General features: G+C 35.1%; 1 protein-coding gene across 5 annotated transcripts in view; it reads right to left on the bottom strand.

Moving 5' to 3' along the window:
• ATR (ATR checkpoint kinase) overlaps positions 1 to 23,811 on the bottom strand; it is a 120,241-nt gene that overhangs the window by 35,437 nt on the left and 60,993 nt on the right. For 2 of the 5 annotated variants that reach the window (XM_086380906.1, XM_086381072.1), the window contains 10 exons: positions 21,856 to 21,971; positions 19,077 to 19,197; positions 17,375 to 17,512; positions 15,531 to 15,741; positions 12,346 to 12,524; positions 8,629 to 8,793; positions 7,478 to 7,569; positions 2,270 to 2,361; positions 1,858 to 2,035; positions 301 to 480 (listed from right to left, as the gene is read on the bottom strand). In XM_086380906.1, the coding sequence (XP_086237032.1) occupies positions 301 to 480; positions 1,858 to 2,035; positions 2,270 to 2,361; positions 7,478 to 7,569; positions 8,629 to 8,793; positions 12,346 to 12,524; positions 15,531 to 15,741; positions 17,375 to 17,512; positions 19,077 to 19,197; positions 21,856 to 21,971 (1,472 nt within the window). Of the gene's footprint in view, positions 1 to 300; positions 481 to 1,857; positions 2,047 to 2,269; positions 2,362 to 7,477; positions 7,570 to 8,628; positions 8,794 to 12,345; positions 12,525 to 15,530; positions 15,742 to 17,374; positions 17,513 to 19,076; positions 19,198 to 21,855; positions 21,972 to 23,811 lie in introns of those variants that run through there. The other 3 variants (XR_015156470.1, XR_015156487.1, XR_015156512.1) reach the window with 3 other exon arrangements.

The following is a 23,811-nucleotide window of genomic DNA, read 5'->3' on the forward strand; positions in this document are numbered from 1 at the left end:
AAGACTAATTTTAATTTTCTTAGAGTTCTCCATTGTTATCGATTACAAGGCTATGAAGATTTTACTACTGACTTATACCTGTATCTCCCTCAAGTGTTTTGAATATTCAAAAAATATGATATATAGCACATAAAAGTAATTTTTAAGTTCTAGGTTCATTTCAACTATCTAGTGCAGTCTTGGCAATTGACAATAGAAAAAACAGATTCAGAGACAAATTTGGAAAGACAAATACTCCAAATAATATGAAAATATAATATTAAATACACAATAACTGACATAAAAAAAAGGGTGTAAAACCTTTTGTTGAGGCTTAATAAAGCTCTCCGGAGAGCCAGAATGGGCTCTTTCGCTCTGTAGGAATTCTGGGTCATTTCCAGTCGCGCTACCCAATTTAGTGAATCTTCTTGAATACTGTCAGCTGGAGACTGGTGAAAGAGTGGTTTGATGCTATGCTCCAACTCACACAACATGTGCAATCTGAAGACAGACAGAGCCTATATTAATATGTTGTCATATATTTAGTTACATTAATCTGACACATAAAGCATGTACTTTAACCATGAAGAATATGGAATGTACAGTTTTCTTTTGAAGAACTTTAACTGATATATATTCTTGATATATAAACACTAACATTTATAATGTTTCAAATTGAGTATAAACACCAATTCATGTTGATTTGAATATTTAGTGCTATGCTATGATTCCCAGATTACCCTAATTAAACTGGAGAAGGGTATATATAACTAAATTCAAATGTATGAAAGCCATTTGAATATATAAAATTCAAATGTATAAATATAAAGAAGATAGTGTTGTTTAATTGCTAAGTTGTATTCGACTCTTTGAGACCCCATGGACTGTAGCCTGCTGGGCTCCTCTGTCCATGGGATTTCCCAGGTAAGAATACTGGAGTGGGTTGCCATTTTCTTCTCCAGGGAATCTTCCTGACCCAGGGAATCTTCCTGACCCATCTCCTGCTTGGCAGGAGGATTCTTTACCACTGAGTCCCCTGGGAAAACTCAACATAAATATTTGTATATATCGTTGGTGCTATTGTAAGAGGACCTGGTATGGTAGATGCCAGTAAAAAATTGTGAAATGAACACAATTTTAATTGTTCTTTTGCTAAGGCTGATGGAAACATCTGTGATACATTCATACCAGCTTCCTCCCATTTCTATGACAGCATTCAAGCATGCAGTTGAGTAGCTACAGAACCAAATTATTAATCTCAGTGATCCAATCTCTGGTTTCATTAAGCTGTTATCAAAGGGGCTGATACAAAATTTAATACATTTTTATGAACTAAAAAAAAAAAATTTTCAATTTCCTACAGTTCAGTTATAACATGTTTTATCATTTTCTTCAGGTAAATTAACAGATCTAAAATGTTTTCCATCATTGCCTTCTTTACCTCTAAAAGTTAATATTCCTTGTGAGTAATGTAATGCCTACATCTGAGGGGGAAAATTTGAGGTGGGAAATGTCAAATGCATTTCTAAATGAGAAAAAGGAAAAGGAACCAAAAGTACTGACACCAATGTGCCAGGCAGAGTAGGTGTCTAATTATTTAGGCTATAAAGAAAAGAAACTATGACACTATATCAGGATGAATGTAAGATATTTTTACAATTTTTTAGCAGTCTCATAATTGCCTTTCTAATTAAAAGGATATACATTAAAAAAAAAAACTATAGATGGGGTGACTGTGAAGTTAAAAAAATGCAATAGCCATTTGTGTAGCTATGCATGACACCAAACATACTATCGCTTATTTCGTAAGCACAAAATTCCAAGCTAGTCATATGACACCTACAAACCAGGAATATAAATATGGAAACCTCAAAATACCTCACAATATATTCATATCCACGTTGATAAGAGCCCCTTTCAAAGCTTGCAGCTGAAAGCGGCACAATTTGCTCTGCTCTCACTAGTTTCAATGTGTCATAAAAAGCTGTGGTATCTCTTTTCTTAGCTGATAATAATAGCTGTCCCAGTCTGACACTCCACGTTGTAGATTTCCCATCTGAAAAACAACTGACAGAGTCAAGAAATGCCATAATAGCTGGTCCCAGAACAAGCTTTATTTCATTTGGTAAAATAGTCAACAGAAATTTGGAACAGATGCTTTCATTCCACTTTGAACTAAACAAGGCAATCATAAGAAAAGCTGACAGGTTAATTATGAATGTTGTTTAGCTACTTAGGTCTGAATATTTATTCATATTAAAACTGGTTATTTTTTAAAAAGTAATTGTACCTGCTGCCAAATAGTTTTCTACTAAATCCCACTGTGACAATTTCCAAGCTGCTTCCACCCTGTATGTGTTTAATTCATCTGTCCATTCAGACCTATTAAAAGAAATCCATATCAATTAAACATGTATTTAAATTTAAGGTGGCATTTACAGACTTTTCATTGGTTTAGATACTCTATTTATTGTATTTTGTACTTAAGTACAAAATAATTAATTTCTATCTGCAATAATCCCAATTTTAATCTTTCCAGTCCCCCCAAATATTTTTTTCAATAATTACAATTGAAATTGAATTACAATTTCAATAATTCAATTATTTTCAATAATTACTTCTGATAGAGCCATTTAAAAATGTCATTTTTGACAAATTTGCCATATATTAAATCAGAATTAATGCTTGGATAATTACAAAGAACAGTTGTAAGATTAGCTGCAGATTTAACTTTAACAAAGAGCAGTGAGGAAAAAGAGCCAACTGAACATATATGTATCACAGGTAAGTAATTCTAATAATATGGGATTTTGAACAAAATTAAAGACTGCAGTCCATGGTGTCGCAAGGAGTTGGACACAACTGAGCAACTTCACTTTCACTTTTCACTTTCATGCATTGGAGAAGGAAATGGCAACCCACTCCAGTGTTTTTGCCTAGAGAATCCCAGGGACGGGGGAGCCTGGTGGGCTGCCGTCTGTGGGGTCGCACAGAGTCGGACATGACTGAAGCGACTTAGCAGCAGCAGCAAAGACAAAAACATAGAAACTAGTGGTGTGCATTGAGCATTAGGGAACAAAGGATACTCAATAAGAAGAGCATAACCAAGTTATTAATTATGTGTCAATAGTGTAAAAAAAGATACAAAATTAGCTACCTAAAATACTTATCTATTCTTATTATTTTCAGTTACTTTAAAATTGGGGTTTGTAAAAGCAGTATGATATAGGTTACTATTTTTTTTAAGCATCCTACTTATGTGATACTAAGATGGCTAGTGATATTTAGATCATGACTGTATAGAAGAAGCTACACTTTCCCCATGTTTCTTCTTTATTAAATCATATTATGTGAATACCTGCTATATGTTAGACCTTAGGCCAGGCACATTTTTCCATTTAATTAGTTAATAATACCAAAATGTACACATATCCCCATATTATAAATAAGGTAACAGATTCAGACAGGCTGGGATCAACGCCCTTAAAAGCCCTCTTTGTTCTTTCTGTAGTAAAAATACATAAAGAAAATGTAACAAATGAATCAATTATTAAAAAAATAAAGTAGCAACACAAATACTGAATATTTTCTAATTTCTGAATACCACCAAAAATGATTTAGAACAAACTAAAAGAAATACAACAGAAACATAACTTTAAAAATCCAAATTTGAATAACTTCACAAGTTTATTACAACATGCTGAAGTATCAAAAATTTTAGGATCCAAATCTGAGTAGAATTAGCAAGAGTTGCTCTCCAGAGGGGACTGTTGTTCTTGTTCAGTCACTAAGCCATGTCCAACTCTTTGCAACCCCATGGACTGTAGCACACTAGGCTCCTCTGTCCGTCATCATATCCCAGAGTTTGCTCAAACTCAAGTACATTGAGTTGGTGATGCCATCCAACCATCTCGTCCTCTGTCATCCCCTTCTCCTCCTGCCTTCAATCCTTCTCAGAATCGGGGTCTTTTCCAGTAAGTCAGCTCTTTGCATTGGGTGGCCAAAGCACTGGAGCTTCAGCTTCAGCATCAGTCCTTCCAGTGAATATTCAGGACTGATTTCCTTTAGGATTGACAGGTTTGATCTCTTTGCAGTGCAAGGGACTTTCAAGTGTCTTCTCCAATACCACAATCTGAAAGCATCTATTCTTCAGCACTCAGTCTTCTTTATGGTTCAACTCTCACATTTGTACCTGACTACTGGAATAGCTTTGACTATATGGACCTTTGTCAGCAAAGTGATGTCTCTGCTTTTTAATATGCTGTCTAGGTTTGTCATAGCTTTAATTCCAAGAAGGAAGTGTCTTTTATTTCCATGGCTGCAGTCACCATCTGTGTGATTCTGGAGCCCAAGAAAATAAAACTGTCAATGCTTCTACTTTTTCCCCTTTTATCTGCCATGAAGTGATGGAACTAGATGCCATGACCTTAAAGCAGAGGGTCACACCAAGCACTGTACCAAGAAGTATTGTACCAAATGGCCATGAGGATCAGGCTGTGATAATACTTCCATAAATGCATTAAAAAGATGACTCTGTACTGCTGTATTTAAAATAGATAACCAACCAAGGACTTACTGTACAACACAGGGAACACAGCTCAATGTTATATGGAAGACTGGATGGGAAGGGAGTTTGGGGGAGAATGGATACAGGTATAATAAGGATGGCTGTGCTGTCTACCTGAAACTACTGTTTCATTGTTAATTGTTAATCTGCTATAACATTGTTAATCTGCTGTACTCCAATACAAAATTTTAAAAAATAAAACAATGTGTAGTTTAAGCACAGACAATAATTTTGGAGAAATATTTGTTTAAACACAAGTATTCACCCCAAGAAAAACACATCCCCTCAATGACCACTTGCACCAGTGATATAGTATCCTTTTTTGAATACTGAAGCTTGCCTTTTCACAGTCCAATGATCAAGAGGCTCTATGTATCCCAGACCCAAAAAGAAGAGCGTGCAGTATGCATCATAAGGAAATAAGACACACTGGCTTGAGCCATGACAAACTTTCCCAAATTCCTGCAACCCTTTTATTCATCAGGTCTCTCAAATAATCTGGAGAGACAAGTCTAAAACATGTATCCAATCTTTCCCTGTTTCTGTAAAGCTTTTTTTTCCCATCATTTTATAAATTCCACTACTTTGAAACCATACAACTAAGACTGAGTTTCTCTGCTCTCAGACACCGTAGAACAGTGGTCTTTAAAATCATAGTTTTGAATTTATAGAATCTGTTATTTAGAAGTACTGCATGAACTAACTAAAGACAGTGCCCTGTGCTCTTTGGTAAAGTAAGATGATCCTATCCCTTTTGACCAGATCTCACTGTCTGGACACTCAACTAGAGCTAGACATCCTGGAATGTGAAGTCAAGTGGGCCTTAGGAAGCATCACTATGAACAAAGCTAGTGGAGGTGATGGAATTCCAGTCGAGCTATTTCAAATCGTAAAAGATGATGCTGTGAAAGTGCTGCACTCAATATGTCAGCAAAGTTGGAAAACTCAGCAGTGGCCACAGGACTGGAAAAGGTCAGTTTTCATTCCAATCCCAAAGAAAGGAAATGCCAAAGAATGCTCAAACTACCGCACAATTGCACTCATCTCATACGCTAGTAAAGTAATGCTCAAAATTCTCCAAGCCAGACTTCAGCAATACGTGAACCGTGAACTTCCAGATGTTCGAGCTGGTTTTAGAAAAGGCAGAGGAACCAGGGATCAAATTGCCAACATCCGCTGGATAATGGAAAAAGCCAGAGAGTTCCAGAAAAATATCTATTTCTGCTTTATTGACTATGCCAAAGCCTTTGACTGTGTGGATCACAATAAACTGTGGAAAATTCTGAAAGAGATGGGAATACCAGACCACCTGACCTGCCTCTTGAGAAACCTGTATGTAGGTCAGGAAGCAACAGTTAGAACTGGACATGGAAAAACAGACTGGTTCCAAATAGGAAAAGGAGTACATCAAGGCTGTATATTGTCACCATGCTTATTTAACTTATATGCAGAGTACATCATGAGAATGCTGGGCTGGATGAAGCACAAGCTGGAATCAAGATTGCCGGGAGAAATATCAATAACCTTAGATATGCAGATGACACCACCCTTATGGCAGAAAGTGAAGAACTAAAGAGCCTCTTGTGAAGGTGAAAGAGGAAAGTGAAAAAGTTGGCTTAAAGCTCAACATTCAGAAAACTAAGATCGTGGCATCCAGTCCTGTCACTTCATGGCAAATAGATGGGGAAACAATGGAAACAGTGGCTGACTTTATTTTTTGGGGCTCCAAAATCACTGCAGATGGTGATTGCAGCCATGAAATTAAAAGACGCTTACTCCTTGGAAAGAAAGTTATGTCCAACCTAGACAGCATATTAAAAAGCAAAGACATTACTTTGTCAAGAAACGTGTGTAGTCAAGGCTATGGTTTTTCCAGTAGTCATGTATGGATGTGAGAGTTGGACTATAAAGAAAGCTGAGTGCCAAAGAACTGATGCTTTTGAACTGTGGTTTTGGAGAAGACTCTTGAGAGTCCCTTGGACTGCAAGGAGATCCAATCAGTCAATCCTAAAGGAGATCAGTCCTGGGTGTTCATTGTAAGGACTGATGCTAAAGCTGAAACTCCAATACTTCGGTCACCTGTTACCCTGATGCGAGGAAATATTGAGGGCAGGAGGAGAAGGGGACAACAGAGGATGAGATGGTTGGATGGCATCACCAACTCAATGGACATGAGTTAGGGTAAACTCCGGGAGTTGGTGATGGACAGGGAGGCCTGGCGTGCTATGGTTCATGGGGTTGCAAAGAGTCAGACACGACTGAGCGACTGAACTGAATTGAACACTGTTCGGAAAAGTTATCTGGGGTCTGGCAAATATATTAAGGAAAAAGGCTTTCAGCTGGCAGAGCAAGGCAGTTTCAAGAGCAAAACCAACCTTCCTAATTATTTTTTATATTAAAAGAAACATGGATGCTTTAATCTTTGCCACGTATAAACAGTTTTTGGGGGGTATCATTTGGTTTGCTCTAAGAAACCTATTTTCTTTAGGAAAAGAAGATTGTTTTCATTTTTATTAGTCTTTTAGGGGAAAACAATCCCTAGATTTTAGAGTGGTATTCTTTAATTCAGTCACAAAATTTCCCTCTTCCCAACACATAAAATAACTGGTGCTGATTATGTAGGCACAGCTTAGATACCCTTTAGAAGCATGAATATGAACTTCACCCATAGTAGGTAAAGTCTGGCGGGTTCCTGTCATAAAGCAAATTTACTTCAAAGATGATTCTTTGCACAAAAGATAAGCTGTTAAGTGCTAGACTGACTTACGAGAGAGAGAGTAGGACAAAATATTTTTTGGTGCTTATCTCTAACACCATGAAAACAAAAAACATTTCATTACTGTAGTAAACATTACTTCAACCCAATCAGTCAATTTAAACTTTCCCATTTCAAAACAATGATAAAAAAAAAATTCTTTTCAAAAGCATTACCTGTTAGCATGCACTCCATTCACCTGAGTGATTACAGTAGACAGTTGACCAAGACCTAACATGGACTTCACAACACCATGATAGTGAATGATCTGGAAATTTTAAAGTATTTAAAATAGCAATTGTTACTTCAAATACATCTTAGGAACCAAAAAGCGTTTAACTACTTGTCCTTAAAAAATGCTATCTTCTTCACTGAGCCTACCTTTCTTAGTTTAACAAGTGATTTGCTTGGCTATATGGCAAAGTCCTCTGCCAATGTTCTATACACATCTGAATTTTTTTTTTTTTTTAATTCAGACAACTTCTAAAAAGCATCTCAGATTGAATTTATTATTTTTTCCCAGATAAGGTCTAATTTTTTGTTCAGATCAAGTATAAAACTAACAGGATTTCTTAATACTTCATTTAAAGACTGTCATTATTTCTCATATAAAAATTAAACACAAAGGTCACAATATTATTAGTATAGATTTTAGGCTATAGAAACTGAAAAGTTAAATAGGATTATGAAGTATTCTTTAAAATTGAGAACAAGATTGTGAAAAATAAAGGCCCTATACACTGAACTTCTGAGAAAATGAACAGGCCAATTATGACAAAAAAGGGATACCTAAGATTAGAGAGATTCTAAGCCAAGATTGTAAACCAATGATTCTAAACCTCCTTCCTGTTCTAATATACATGAGATACATGACGTGCCTTCATTAGTAACTGTAGCTCAGTGATACTAAGGGACCATTTCAGAGATTCCCAGATGGTGATGGGGCATGTGTAATCTGAAAAACTTTCTTAGGCTATAGAATCACTATTATTGTTAAAAATTGATGCAAGTCTTACACTTTTAATAGTAAAGCAAAATTACCTTAATTTCAGAGTAATTGAATATACAGCTTAAAACTAAGTATATTCCACAATAAATCTCATTCATTTGGGGGATTTGTAAGGTCATAGAAGTTTGGTACTGGAAAGGATCTTTGAGATCATCTAGCATATCTCTAATTTTATCAATCAGGAAACTCAAGTTCATAGACGGTTAAATATTTTCCAGACACAGAGTGACACTGGTAGAGACAGTATTGAAATTAAGGTTTCCAGAGATTCTAGTTCATAGTTCTTTTTATTATGTTGCCTTTCATTTCTTTTCTTACCTGGTCTGGTTCTAACTGAATAGCCCTGTCATAACAAGCAGTGGCATCCCTCAGTAAGCCGATGCTTTCATGTTCAAGGATTTGTTCTTTCAGAGATGGCTCTGCCTTTCGAATTGCACTTACTCCAGCCACTCCATCTGGTTCATGCATAGCAGCATATAATTTCTTTGTTCAATCATTAAAGAAACAGTAAAATAAGAAAAAAAGACACAACTAGAAATAAAGCCACCCGTTCATGTAAAAAAGCATATAAGTATTTTTTTTCCTCAAAGCAACAATAAGTATTTGTTTCAGGGTAGATTCACAGTAAAACTGCAAATTTATTTCCAGGCATTCTGTTCCACTTAAATATACCCATATTCCACTTAAATACAAATCTCCACTAGTAACTGCCAGTGACAATGAGAACTGTAAAGACTCTCAAGGTCTTGAACTCTTGTAAAAATCCGATATATAATAAATTCTGTTGAGTACAGTCTATAAGTTACATTCTAAAATTTTAAAATATTTTAAATAAGCATTTAATATATTGGTATTAACATACTTTTAAGAAACACACTGATGCTTAGAAAGACTGAAGGCAAAAGGAGAAGGGGGCAATGTAGATGAGATGCTTAGACAGCATCACCGACTCAATGGACATGAATTTGAGTCCAAGGGGTCACAAAGAGCTGGACACAACTTAGAGACTGAACAACAAGAAACACAAGACACTAAATCTGGGTTCAAAGGAGATATTCAGGCTGAAGATAAAAATTTGGGACCAATTAGCACAAAGATGGCAGGGGAAAGGATGAAGTGATTTATGAAATGAACAGAGGCAGAGAAGAAAAGAGGACACTAGAGTACTTCTATATTTATAGATGAGGAAGAACTAGCAAATGAAACTGAGAGCAGAGACTAGCTTGAAGAAACCTAGAATATGTGGTATCCCAGAAGTTGTGAGAGAAAAGAAAATGTCTTAATAAAGGAGTGGTCAAATGATGCCATGAGGTTAAGAAAATGAGGACTGGGAGGTATTTATTGGATTTGGCAACATGGAGGCCACCAATTTTCTTTCTTTTTAAACTTTTATTGGTGAATAGTTGCTTTACAATGTTGTGTTAGTTTCTGTTGTGCAACAAAGTGAATCAGCAATGTCACTGTTGTTCAGTCACCTGGCCATGTACAACTCTGCAAACCCAGGGACTGCAGCATGCCAGGCCTCCCTGTCCCTCACCATCTCCTGGGGTTTGCCTAAATTCGTGTCTAGTGCATTGGTGATGCCATCCAGCCATCTCACCCTCTGAAGCCCTCTTCTCCTTTCTGCCCTCAATCTTTCCCAGCATCACAGTCTTTTCCACTGAGTCATTTCTTCACATCAGGTGGCCAAAGTATTGGAGTTTCAGCTTTAGCATCAGTCCTTTCAATGAGTATTTAGGGTTGATTTCCTTTAATATTGACTGGTTTGATCTCCTTGCTGTCCAAGGGACCCATAGGAATCTTCTCCAGCACCACAGTTTGAAGGCATCAATTCTTTGGTTCTCTGGATTTTTATGGTCCAGCTCTCACAACAGTATGTGACCATGGGGAAGACCATAACCGTGACTATACAGACCTTTGTCGGCAGAGTAATGAATCAGCTAACCATATACACATATCCCCTCTTTTTAAGAATTCTCTCCCATTTAGGTCACCACAGAGCAGAGTATTGAGTAGAGTTTCCTGTGCTATACAGTAGGCTCTCATTCAGTTCAACTGAATCACTCAGTTGTGTCCAACTCTTTGCGACCCCATGACTGCAGCACGCCAGGCTTCCCTGTCCGTCGCCAACTCCCAGAGCCTACTCAAACTCATGTCCATCGTGTCGGTGATGCCATCCAACCATCTTGCCCTCTGTCGTCCCCTTCTCCTCCCGCCTTCAATCTTTCCCAGCATCACGGTCTTTTCAAATGAGTCAGTTCTTTGCATCAGGTGGCCAAAGTATTGGAGTTTCAGCTTCAGCATCAGTCCTTCCGATGAATATTCAGGACTGATTTCTTTCAGATTGATTGGTTGGATCTCCTTGCAGTCCAAGGCCAACACCACAGTTCAAAAGCATCAATTCTTCAGCACTCAGCTTTCTTTATAGCCCAACTCTCATATCCATACACGACTATTGGAAAAACCATAGTTTTGATTAGACGGACCTTTGTTGGCCGTCTCTGGACAACAAGACATTCTCAAAGGAATGTCTCTGCTTTCTAATATGCTGTCTAGGTTGGTCACAGCTTTTCTTCCAAGGAGCAAGTGTCTTTTAATTTCATGGCTGCAGTCACCACCTGCAGTGATTTTGGAGCCCAAGAAAATAAAGCCTCTCACTGTTTCCATTGTTTCCCCATCTATTTGCCATGAAGTGATGGGGCCGGATGACATGATCTTAGTTTTCTGAATGCTGAGTTTTAAGCCAACTTTTTCCCCTCTCCTCTTTCACTTTCATCAAGAGGCTCTTTAGTCCATCTTCGCTTTCTGCCATAAGGATGGTGTCATCTGCGTATCTGAGGTTATTGATATTTCTCCAGGCAATCTTGATTCCAGCTTGTGCTTCATCCCATGAACAGTATGAAAAGGTTCTCATTAGTTATCTATTTTATACATAATAGTATATATATATGTCAGTGATTTTCTTAGCAAGAATAGAGTCAGTTGAATGGAGAAAGAACTCTTATTGGAATGGGCAAAGAGTAAATAAGAAATAAAGGTCTATAAAGAAGATAGGCAATTCTTTTAAAAACTGGCTATGGAGGGAAACAGAAAGTTGAGAAGTATCTGAAAAAAGATACTGTAAGATCTTTTCAAGGGAATTAGAAAAAAATTAAAATGTTCTGTTATACCAGAACATGTCTATATACTCTATTACTCTGGTTGAGAAAGAAAAGTTAATCATACTGGAGAAAGAAGGAATATCTGAAGGAGTGAAATTCTTGAAATCAACAACAAAAGTAGAAGAACTGAATTTTGGCAGGAAGGGATTCTTCCTTAGGAACAGAATAGAGAAGAAAAAGAATATGGTGCAGAATCCAATGAATTTTCACATTTGGTAGATTTGGCTTCTATTTTCCTAAGGAACAATAAAGCAAGGTCATCAACTGAGAATAAGTGAGGTGAGAAGAGACATGAAGAGAAGGTAAGAAATAGTCATCACGAAGAGAGGGAAAGTAGTTAATTGGAGAAACATAGACTGAAGGCAGTGTTAAAGAGTTCTGCTGAAGTTTGAGATTATGAATGTGAAGGAAAACCAGTTAAATATCCACAGTGTGATTTTACTCCAGTGATATTCAGCTGCTTACATGCAAACTGGGAAAACACATGGGTGAGTTTATTCAGGATTGGAGTCTTACAAAGTGAATACAATACAGAGGGAGAAAGACATGGGAGTTGAATACCCTTATAAAAGAATGACTTTAATAATTAAGAGAGACTAATGCTAGACAAGGAGGCAAACAGACAGGAGAGACTGTCACCAAAAGACTACAAGCTATTTTCCAGTTCTCTCACAGCATTCTGCTTTTCGACCTGAAAAGAAGCCCACCAATCTTGACCTCTTATTTAATTCACTGTATTAGTCCCACTGGTCCTTACTTTCTCTTCCATATACAATCATAGTATTATCATCTAAACCAATAAAATGAACAATCTAAACATAAAAGACTGGCAATATTAAACATCATTATTAAGTTCACTATATTAATTTCAAACCTGTAAAAATCCAAGATGCTCTTGAATGTTTTGCTTCTTTTCTGTAATAAATGATTCAAAGTGCATTACAGCTCGTGTGTATGCTTTGGAGCGAAAGGATGCTACTGCCAGAGTATCCTGAGGTATGAGGTCTAGAAAACGAGTTACACTCTGATAGTCTTCATAATCCACACTAGACACTAGATCATAAAAAGATAATTGAGTAATTAAAGACTTAGAAGATGAAATTTTAAAAGTATACATTTAATTTTATTTCATGAAATAAATTAATCTACATGTACCAGTGTATCTTATTTAGAATGTAACTACCAGCAAGATGATTGCTCATAAGACTCTTGCTCCAACAGCAATTATTACTTACCTTACCTTAAACAGTCATTTAACTTATTTGAACTTCTGTTTCTATGGACAGAGGAGCCTGGGGAGCTACAGTCCATGATGTCGCAAAGAATCAGTCACAACTGAGCAACTAACACACACACTTTCCTATAAATACTAGCATCTGTTTTGCCTTCCTTAAATGTTGTAAGGATTAAATGTAAATTCACATTAAATGTTGAGGATATATAAAGATGATACAAAAGATCTGATGCAGGTTCGATCCCTGTGTCAGGAAGATCCCCTGGAAGAGGGCAAGGCAACCCACTACAGCATTCTTGCCTGGAGAATCCCATGGAGAGAGGAGCCTGGCAGGCTGCAGTCCATATACGACTGATGTGACTTAGCACGCAAGCACAAAAGATACAAAGATGAGTTATTTATTATTAATAACTATAAAAACAGTGATAAAGTATGAGTTGGAAAAAAGCAGAATTATGGAAATAGCTTTCTTTATTAACAATCTATTTCTTTCCTGTGTTGCTATATCTACATTAACTATTAAGGTGGAAATAGAAAGTAAAAGTGCCTTTCAAGTAAAATCACAAATACTTTAAAATGGTAATTTTTTTAAAAGAATCTAAGAAAAGACCTAATTGAGAAACTTCTGGACTAGCTAGTTTAAGAAGTCTTATTTAAAAGCTATAGCTTTTAATAATGACTCATTATAGCATGTAGAAAACAGGAAACAAATTTCATAATCAAGATAGTAAATTTAAATGAAATTATATTTAAAATAAGTTTCTTACTTCCATCAAAATGTGTAATTCATTTCAAATTCTGAGAAATGTTAAAGGTATTGTACTTTTGAAATATTACAAATGTTACTCTTAAAAGCTAGAATTTTTATTACAATGTTAGTAAGAAATGATAATAACTGAGTTCATGTTTGGTTTTTATGTACCATTTTCACATGCAGAAACAGAAACAAACCTTTAATTGTAGAGTTAATGTAAAACATATCAATATGTTGTAGAGAAAAAAAGTCATATTGTAAAGAAAAACATTCCCCTAAAAAGATAATTATTTGTCAGTCCAAAATATCCTAAAAAAATAAACTATTGTGCTTAACAACAGGAATGTTTGTGTTTCCACAAATAGAGGAACAAGAAGGAGATGCTCACAAGTGCAGAACTTAAGTAAAGGCCTCTTTAAGGGTCTTAGTCAGTTTTTCCAATTAGTCTCAAAGCTTTGGGGGAAAATAATGTATTCTCACTAAGATGGCTGAAGTACAGAGAACAGAACCACCATATACTTTACCCTTTTGCCACAAGAATGAAAAGTGCAAAAGTTTAAAGACATTAAGTGTATCTATTAATGTCTGAAGAATGTAATTCATCAAAATCTTACCAAATGCTTATATCATAGGGGCAAGTGTCATTTTAGACTCTAATGAGATTCTTCTTTTAGTCACCTTAGTGGGAGTTGTAAAATCAAAGGGAAAAAAAAAAACATGTTAGCAGGTGTAACAGGGGGTTAGTGTTGTAGTATATACTAACCATATTTTTTTTTTTTGGAGAGAGATTTTTTTTTTTTTTTGTAGTGGTGTTTTTTTAATTGCACATAATTGCTTTACAATGTTGTGTTAGTTTCTGCTGTACAACAAAGTGAATTAGCTATATGTATACACTTATCCCCTCTATCTTGGAGAGAATCTTTAGACTCAAATTAAAAGATATAACAATGCTGAACTGAAAGAAACTGTAAAGTGTGAATATTGTTTATAAATTAATTCAAACAAATTATTTAAAAATATGACATTCATGAGATAATTAGAACTTCGGAAACTAGATATTTGATATTAAAAGGGATAATGACCAGTTTTTTTAGGTATCATAAAGACATGTTGATTATATTTCTTTGCAAAGAGTCCTTATCTTTTAGAGCTACACTCTCAAATATTATAGATGAAATAATGATACCTAGGATTTACTTACAAACAATATGGGGTAGATAAGTACATAGCAGTACAGATTAACAAGATTACTAATTCCTTTTATTATTAATTAATTTATTTTAATTGGAAGCTAATTACTTACAACATTGTGGTGGTTTTTGCCATATATTGACATGAATCAGCCATGGGTGTACATGTGTCCCCCTGTCCTGAACCCCCCTCCCACCTCCCTCCTCATACTAAGCATGTTTGGAGAGGCTGCTGGATACCAAACTACCAGAGACAGGGAAAAAAAGAATAAAATAAGTGAAATGAATAAAAAATAAAAAAAAATAAGTCATGAAATGAATGAAAGTAAAATCTTTGAAATGTAAAACTTAACTGTGAAAAAGACTGCAAAGAGTATCTCATAAGTGAAAAAAGATAAAGAACACTTATATACATACACATATATGTATATATACAATGTATACACACATTGAGGGAACATGGAATAAATGAGTTAACAGTGAGGAGTGCGTTAATAACAACATTAACATAGCATTTATTTCACACTTTATAATTTACTATATATAATCATCAACCCACTTAATCCTCAATCTTCTAGGGGAGATAATATAAACCTTATTTTATGCAAAGAAAAATTAAGGAAAATTTTATGCAAAGAAAAATTAAGCAAAATTAAGGTGTTTTGCTTAAGGAAGTGAGAGTAAGAGTTTAAAGAGAGGCTTTCTTACTATAAAGTCACCGCTTTTTCTCAGACAAGGCCATCTCCCAGGGAGGTGGGGGGGAAAGTCATGAAAGAGAATATAGGTCTTTTAAAAGATAATGCTTAAATTATAGATTGATATAGGAAGGAGCTAACTGGTTAATAATAAAGAGAAGGAAGTATATAGAACTTACGACTTACCCATGGAGTCTACCTTATCTCTATGTGATTTGCCTTGTGCGAATTTTTCAGCATTCAGTGCCTGAAACTTGTGCCTTGCCCATTGTGTGAGATGGTCAAGCATGGAGAACACAGTCTGTGTACTGAGTTGACACAGATCAGATGCACTGTCTTGGGTACTTAAGGTATGATGATCATCATGCTTTAGAACTGCCATAATTTCTGCATAAACCTAAGAAGAACCATTTTATGGTTAATGATATGTCTACATAATACTATTTTACTATTACCTGACATATAAGGTTGACCATTTTAGGGAATAATTTTCAAAAGAAAAAAAATCCATGATGGATTAATAATAAATTATCTTTCTCATTAAAATTAAGCCAATAAAATGTTTCTCTGAAGAGAAAATATACTGTAAAAGAGTCACAAAAATAGACTTGGCGAAGATGGTTGAGACTATCCAAGTGCCTGTGAGAGATTATGATGTCTCTTTCATGCTTCATCTGCAAACAGACACTTCAAACAAAAGGAAAGCCCGCTGCTCACTGTGGCAGTTTCTAGAATGTCACTGTCAAACAGGCAAGCAGATATTCATGTGCAAAGCCCTGTGGTAGGATTCAGACATTCCCCAGCTACGGGCTCTGGGTGGGATTCAGACTTTCACCAGCTATGGGTTCTGCTCCAAGAAAGCCCTCTTGTGTGTATACTTGATTGCACACACGAACAATACAAGGTAGCATATGATAAGGTATAAACAGAGTGACAATATCATGGAGCACTTAAGTACTGAATATAAATACAGTATGGGTTTAGAGGTTCAAGGGAGGCAGTCATGAGACGCTGGGGTACTAGCCTGCAGTTTGATTTCCTTAAGGTGGGCCCTTTCCCCAAAGCAAAACTTTTATGCCTCAAAAATCTGATCTGTGTTAATTCTAAGGTCCCTTCTGCTCAAAGAGTCTGTGTTTCCATGTCATTTAACCTCTCTGTGTCTTAATTTCCTCATCAATAGAATGGAATAACAGACCATGCTCTGTAATGACACACCAATTCTAAAGCAAAACAAAATCACACTGCAAAGTTTTGTTGCCTTACTGAATCAGATCAAAGGGCACAGAGTGCCCTCCTTCTCATTTTCTAAGGTCTCTTGGTTTTGACAGTAGGAAATCTGTCAAGCTTGAATTTGCAAGCCTCTTAAGGCCTTTTAAACTAAAATGATATATTTGAAATAAAAAGTTAATAGTGACTTTTGTCATCATATTTTGGATTTGTGCTAAATGTTGTGTATTAGTTAATATTTAAGAAAATAAAGCAGAGTCCCTATTAAAACAAACAAAAACCAACAACAACAAAAAAAGTCATAAAAATAAATACAGTATCTGCAGAAATCATTTCAGAGTAATTGAAGGGCATGTACAAACAAAAAATATCAAAAGAAAATATGGAGAAATATGTTCATGATACTGGATAAGAGAAGGCATCACATAAAAGGCTTAACATTAAAAAGTTATAAAATATATACAAATTTGGCATTTATATTTAAAATTTCTCATGGCAAAAGATATAACTGGAAAAAAATTTTCTACAATATGACTGGCACAAATTGGTATCCAGAATACATATCAAACTCCTACTAATTATTTAAAAAGGCACACACATACACAACCCCAAATAGGCAAAGGATATGAACTAAGCATTAAACAACTCTTTGATAAATAAAAGTTTAAAAAAGGATTTTGTAAGTGTTTAGATATCCCATTACATAGCATATACATGTCCAACTAATACATAGCCTTTTTAGTACTAACTACATTTCCCAAATGTTCGTACAAACAGAAACCAAATAAAATGATGTATCTCACCTCTTGTCGATCTTCTTGATTACACCCCAACAAAACATACACTAAAATATGTGGAAGAAGATAGATGGTCACCTTGAAATCATGCTTCATCATAATGCTACAGCAGGTGAAGATTTTACTGGCAAGATCATGCCGAACCTATAAACTCCAATGGTTTAGAGAGTAAGTAGTTTTGTACATTTTATTCTTTTGATTAACACCAAAAGACAACATGTGAGCTAGTCTATCATTGTAGAGTAGGTATTTTCCTATGAAGAAAGGCACTCAAATAGGGAGGATTTAGCTCACCATCTCTCTGGTCAAGTGTCTAAACTGCTGAGACCCCTACAAGAGCAATATAGCTACTTGGGCTGCCAACTATCTCAGCAAAAATGGTCTTTTCCTCCTAGATTTCATTTTAAAATGCATCACGTTTTGTTACAGATTAACCTTGCTAATTACATTATCTTTTACTTAGCTACATTAAATTTAGTACATTTATTCCCTGAACAAATAAATGAGGACAGTAACCAGAAAGTATTTCCTGGGCCAGCAAATTATATACAAGATCACATTTTTATTAAGTAATCAACAAGGATTAACTATAGGAAAGAAAATGAAAGAAATAAAAAGTTTAAATTACTTGGTGTTAGAGTCAAATTTTATTGGTATGATCCAACCCTCAATTTACCAGCATTACCGTTCTCCTATAAAAGTTTAAAGGTTTTTCCTTCTTCAAATATAAATCCTTCACTAAAAAAAAAAAACACTAAATACAGCTAAATAAAATATTCCACAGCTGAAAGTAATTAAATTGTATTAATTGAACATTTCACATATTATATTTTCAGTATATTCACTAAAAAAGAGAAAAACTTTATTGAAATTACCAAATATAGTTTATTATAATGCTTTAAAACACTAATAGAAATATGAATTAACAACAAAAGTTGTGAATTTTAAATACACGTTAAACATTTTGGGGAAACACAAAGGTACCTTTTTTCTGTCAGGTATGTAAAAATTTCATATTAGGAAAATATCAGGAACATATCTCTATTTTTCCATGAAATTTTATTTTTAAAAAACCTTTACTTTTTGGGGGGCTTCCCTGGTGGCTCAGCTGGTAAAGAATCTACCTGCAATGCAGGAGACCTGGGTTTGATCCCTGGGCTGGAAAGATCCCCTGGAGAAGGGAAAGGCTACCCACTCCAGTATTCTGACCTGGAGAATTCCATGGACGGGATAGTCTACTGGGTTACAAAGAGTTGGACATGACTGAACAACTTTCACATTCACATTATTTTTATTTTGGAGGAAGTTCAGATAATGTATTCTCTTTTAGAAATGGCCACTGAGGGATAATATATCTTTTTATTACCTAAGAAATCTTTTTATTATATACAAAAAAGTCTGATAAGGCATTTATATTCTTTTAAACAATATTATTTAAAACATAAAATGATAGGACATAATATAATAGACATTTTACAAACACACTAAGAACACAATTATTTGCTTGATTAAAAAACTACCTTTTTACTCAAAAACTGTTACTAGTAACAAAAGAGAAACTCTCTATTAGTAAACGTTTTCTACAAAAATTTCTATCACTAACAGCACAAATATTTCAGTGCCTACTGTGTGTGCTATGCATTCAGATAAATGTTCTCATTTCCTTCACAATTTCTATTCAGTTAAATTCTGGACAAGGCTCTCTTACCTTTGTTATAAGATAACCTGCCCAAGATGCTGACCATTCCGCAAAATTATTACCTAATTTACTTAAGTAAATTGGCTTCTTTACTCCAGACCAATCTGTTGATTTCTGAGAACTCTTATATCTGTAATTTAAAAATTGTTTATTAAAAAATAAATATATATTCGTCTGTCTAGAACTTTAGTATAAGGAATTATATCAACTCTTTTGCTGACTACCCCACTACAGCCTTACCTTTACTGAAATCTGGCTAAAGACACTACTTTCCCTAAAGCCTTCTTAGTGATGGGGTGATAGTCATTCTTGAACTCCCCAAGTACAAAGTATTTGAGTCTGCTTCTTCCCTTCCTCAATGCTCTTTCAGATCCTTCCAACCCCACCCTGGAACAAAAAAGATCTGTTCCTTTGAAGTTCAAGTCATCCACATATATATATTATACTATACTCATTATGGACATCTACCAACTCACTGATACAGTTAGCAGACTGCTCAGCATTTTCTTTCCTCCCCAAGTCTTACCATCCTGAGTGACTTCAATGTCTGGTTGGACCATCTAGTCAAACTGAAAACTTCTCAATGACTGTCTCCTCTACTTCTTTTTTGGGACTCCCTTTCCAAAACAGAGAAACTTCTTCACTTCCAAAATGTACTATTTAGACCCCATTTTACGGCCACGGTTTCCCAAAGTTCCAGTTATTTCACCCAGTCACTGACACATCTGTTCTCTCTCATTGAGATCTTCTGTCTCTTGATTCTGCTAAACTCTTCTAATCTATAATACCTGCTTTTCATTTACTTCTTTTTCTAACCAGCTTGGTTTCTATGGTCCTTCACTTCAAGCATTCTCTTGGTAATATCCTCTATACACTCCACTGCCACACTGTTCTTTACCAGCTGGACCCATTTGCCAAGCTCCAAATCTTGGATCAGTCTAAATGCTTGCCTTCACTGAAACGATATCAAGGCCACTGCATTGATAGAGGAAAAATCATGAAATTGTTTATGAGATTAGTACTACTACATATCTTAGTTTTCAACCTCAGTGGACCTCTATGGTGCCCAGAAATCCTAAATATTCCTTATCAGCTCTCTCTTCTGTTTTCCACAGTGGCTATTACAAATAATCATTATTCTCCTTACATGACCTATTACCAACTGCACCGATACTTTCAGCCAATAATCTTATCTCTTATACCTCTTACTTCATGGAGAAAAAAGAAACCATTAACACAACCCCACAGTTAAATTTGTAAATAAGTTCTATCCATCATTTTATCTTGCCTTACTACAGAGAAAGAGACTTCACTTCCTTTAATCACCCATGAGATATATGGCTAGTATTCTGGATGCTCCTTGGGGCCTTATTTTATCAATTATCACTTCTCTCTCTTCCATAACTTCAACATGATTCTTTCTATATGCTCCTCAGCACTAACATTTAAAGCTGTTCAAATAGGTCTCATCTTACACATGCGTACAGCAACTATTGAGGTGAGTGGATTCCTTTTTAATCACCAGTATAAGGTTTGGAAATGACAAATGTAATTAATGCCCTACACTCAAGGGTCTCAGCAAACATTATGTATTTCACTGTATCGCAAATTGCTAAAAAATGAAAAATCCAATGTCTCTCAGTTAACCATCATTATTTTGAACCATCATGAATATAATTCTCTGGATGATTTTTACAAGTTTTATGCTGAACTTAGAAAACTATGGATATTGGGGAACAAGTAAGGCTCTGTCAAGTCACATCCTGATATTTTCTCCTAAAATTATTTCTGTGGCAATTGTGAACCATAGGGGATTTATCTATCTAGTTCACAGAAACTCGTAAGCATCTATAAGTGCTATAAAATACAGATAAAGAAATGGAGAAGTATAGAGTTCTCAAAAGAGAAAAAACAAACTTTATTTTATCCTAATAAACTATATCTTTAAATAGTACTATTCATAAGAAACAAAATGATGTTTAAGAGGTTTCTAAATATTAAAAGGTATGTAGCAAATAAGTATACATATTTAAGGGCTCTTATAAAACATTTTACTATGTACCTAGGTACTGTACTAGGGTTCAAAAGCTAAAGTAATTATCCAAGGTCAAATAGCCAATAATTTTGGGACTTAGACTACCTAAAACTAAAGTTTCTAACTAAAAATAATTAATGGGCTTCAATCAAGCCTAAAAAAGTTTTTAAAATGGCAAAAAAAAAAGGTTAGAATTTTTTTTTTCTTAAAGGAGAAAAAAATATTTTCACAGGGCTTCCCAGATGGCACTAGTGGTAAAGAACCCGCCTGCCCATGTAGGAGACTTAAGAAACACGAGTTGAGTCTCTCGGTCAGGGAAGATCCCCTGGAGGACGGCATGGCAACCCACTCCAGTATTCGTGCCTAGAGAATCCCATGGACAGAGCAGCCTGTCAGGCTATAGTCCAAAGGCTCGCAAAGAGTTGGACACAACTGAAGTGACTTAGCACATACACATCAAAAGTTTCAACTCATATTCAATTTGAAGTAGATTTTTTCCAAAGTACTACTGACAGTTGAATTAAAAAATAATCCTTTCAGCGTCAATGAATTTGTCTAAATATTCAAAGTTATAGAATTTAAACAATGAGCATATTGTTCTCATTTTGACAAGATTATAAACATAAATCATAGTGGAAAAATACATATTAGAACATACTAAAAACACTTTTAAAGCTAAAAAGTTATATCAAAAGTAACATTTTATATAGTTAAAAACAATTTTATCAAAATAGTATTAATGAGTTTACAGACCTAGTATTTAGATGTGGTTCCAGTATTTCTCGAACATGCTCAGGAAATCGCCTCCACAATTGGTGACCGGGGCCATCAGTTTGCATCTCTCTGCAGTCATAAATGGAAAGTAACTCCTACAAATATATATTTTACAGTCGTAAATTATCAATGAAACAGATACACCTTTACATCCACCAATATTCTACATATTACAGCTATAAAAATACATAGAAAAGTATATAAAATTATAACATTTTGGAGTTATGAACTTGTTCAGATTTATCTCAGTGCTTAAAACCATTCAGGTGATTTACTCAAGGTCACAAAGCTGTGGTAGTAACAATAATGGAACATGTAATTTGCATGCTACATATAACGTTCTAAAATAAATGACTAAGAGTTATTCGGAGGAAAAAATTGGAATCTTCTATACTTGCAGAATTTTTAGAGTGTGACCTTTTCTGAATTTTAATTAAAGTACTATAAATCCAAAATAGTTCAAAAATTCAAGATATTTCAAATTCTAGATACAACATACTGAGTTAAAAATTCTGATAATAAGATGCAAATGTTAAACACCAATTTATTAGTCAAATCCAGCAATGAAATGGTTATATTTTACTTTCCTGAAAATAAAACAAGTGGGATTTTATAGATGAAGAAAAAAAACCTTTCTAATATCAATCTTTAACATAAGACAAATGTTAGTATATTATATCTTTCATCACCTACTATTCTTTCTTTATATTCCACTATAAAGGACGACATGCAACAGATATATCCCTATTAATAACAATTATAAACACTAATAGAATATGTACTTTATATTTAGAATTAGATCAATCAAAGGTACAAATTCCAGTTATAAATAAATATGAGATATAATGTATAGCATGATAAATATAATTAACACTGCTATATGTTATATACGGAGAAGGCAATGGCACCCCACTCCAGTACTCTTGCCTGGAAAATCCATGGACAGAGGAGCCTGGTAGGCTGCAGTCCATGGGATCACTAAGAGTCGGACACGACTGAGCGACTTCACTTTCACTTTTCTTTTTCATGCACTGGAGAAGGAAATGGCAACCCACTCCAGTATTCTTGCCTGGAGAATCCCAGGGACGGAAAAGCCTGGTGGGCTGCCGTCTATGGGGTCGCACAGAGTCAGACACGACTGAAGTAACTTAGCATTAGCATATGTTATATATGAAAGCTGTTAAGAAGGTAAATCCTGAGTTCTAATCACAAGGGAAAACATTCCTTGTGCTAAAAAAATTTAACTTTTTAAAAATTTAATTTTGTATTTATATGAGATAAATGGATATTCATTAAACTTGTGATAATCATTTCATGATGTACTTAAGTCAAATCATTATGCTATGCACCTTAAACTTATACAGTGCTGTATGTCAATTATATCTCTACAAAATTGGAAGAAAAAACAAACAAAAAACACTAATATACTTAGAGTTGTTCATCTTGTTTCATATTTAACTGAGAAAATAAGCAATTACAAGATACCTCTACAACTTCCATGCTAATATCTCCCCAGCGTAACAATACCACATCAGTGCTTACATGCTCTGCTTTCTCTCTTATTACTAAAGATGAACTGTTTTTGCTTCTAATTAAGGCTAGACTATGCCAAAGCCTTTGACTGTGTGGATCACAATAAACTGTGGAAAATTCTTCAAGAGATGGGAATACCAGACCACCTGACCTGCCTCTTGAGAAATCTGTATGCAGGTCAGGAAGCAACAGTTAGAACTGGACATGGAACTAAATAGGAAAAGGAGTTCGTCAAGGCTGTATATTGTCACCCTGTTTATTTAACTTCTATGCAGAGTACATCATGAGAAACGCTGGACTGGAAGAAACACAAGCTGGAATCAAGACTGCCAGGAGAAATCTCAATAACCTCAGATATGCAGATGACACCACCCTTATGGCAGAAAGTGAAGAGGAACTAAA

The sequence above is a fragment of the Bos grunniens genome, chromosome 1, assembly GCF_055505025.1.
Source record: "Bos grunniens cultivar Pamir isolate PY7600 chromosome 1, Bosgru_T2T1.0, whole genome shotgun sequence".
NCBI classification, from domain to species: domain Eukaryota; kingdom Metazoa; phylum Chordata; class Mammalia; order Artiodactyla; family Bovidae; genus Bos; species Bos grunniens.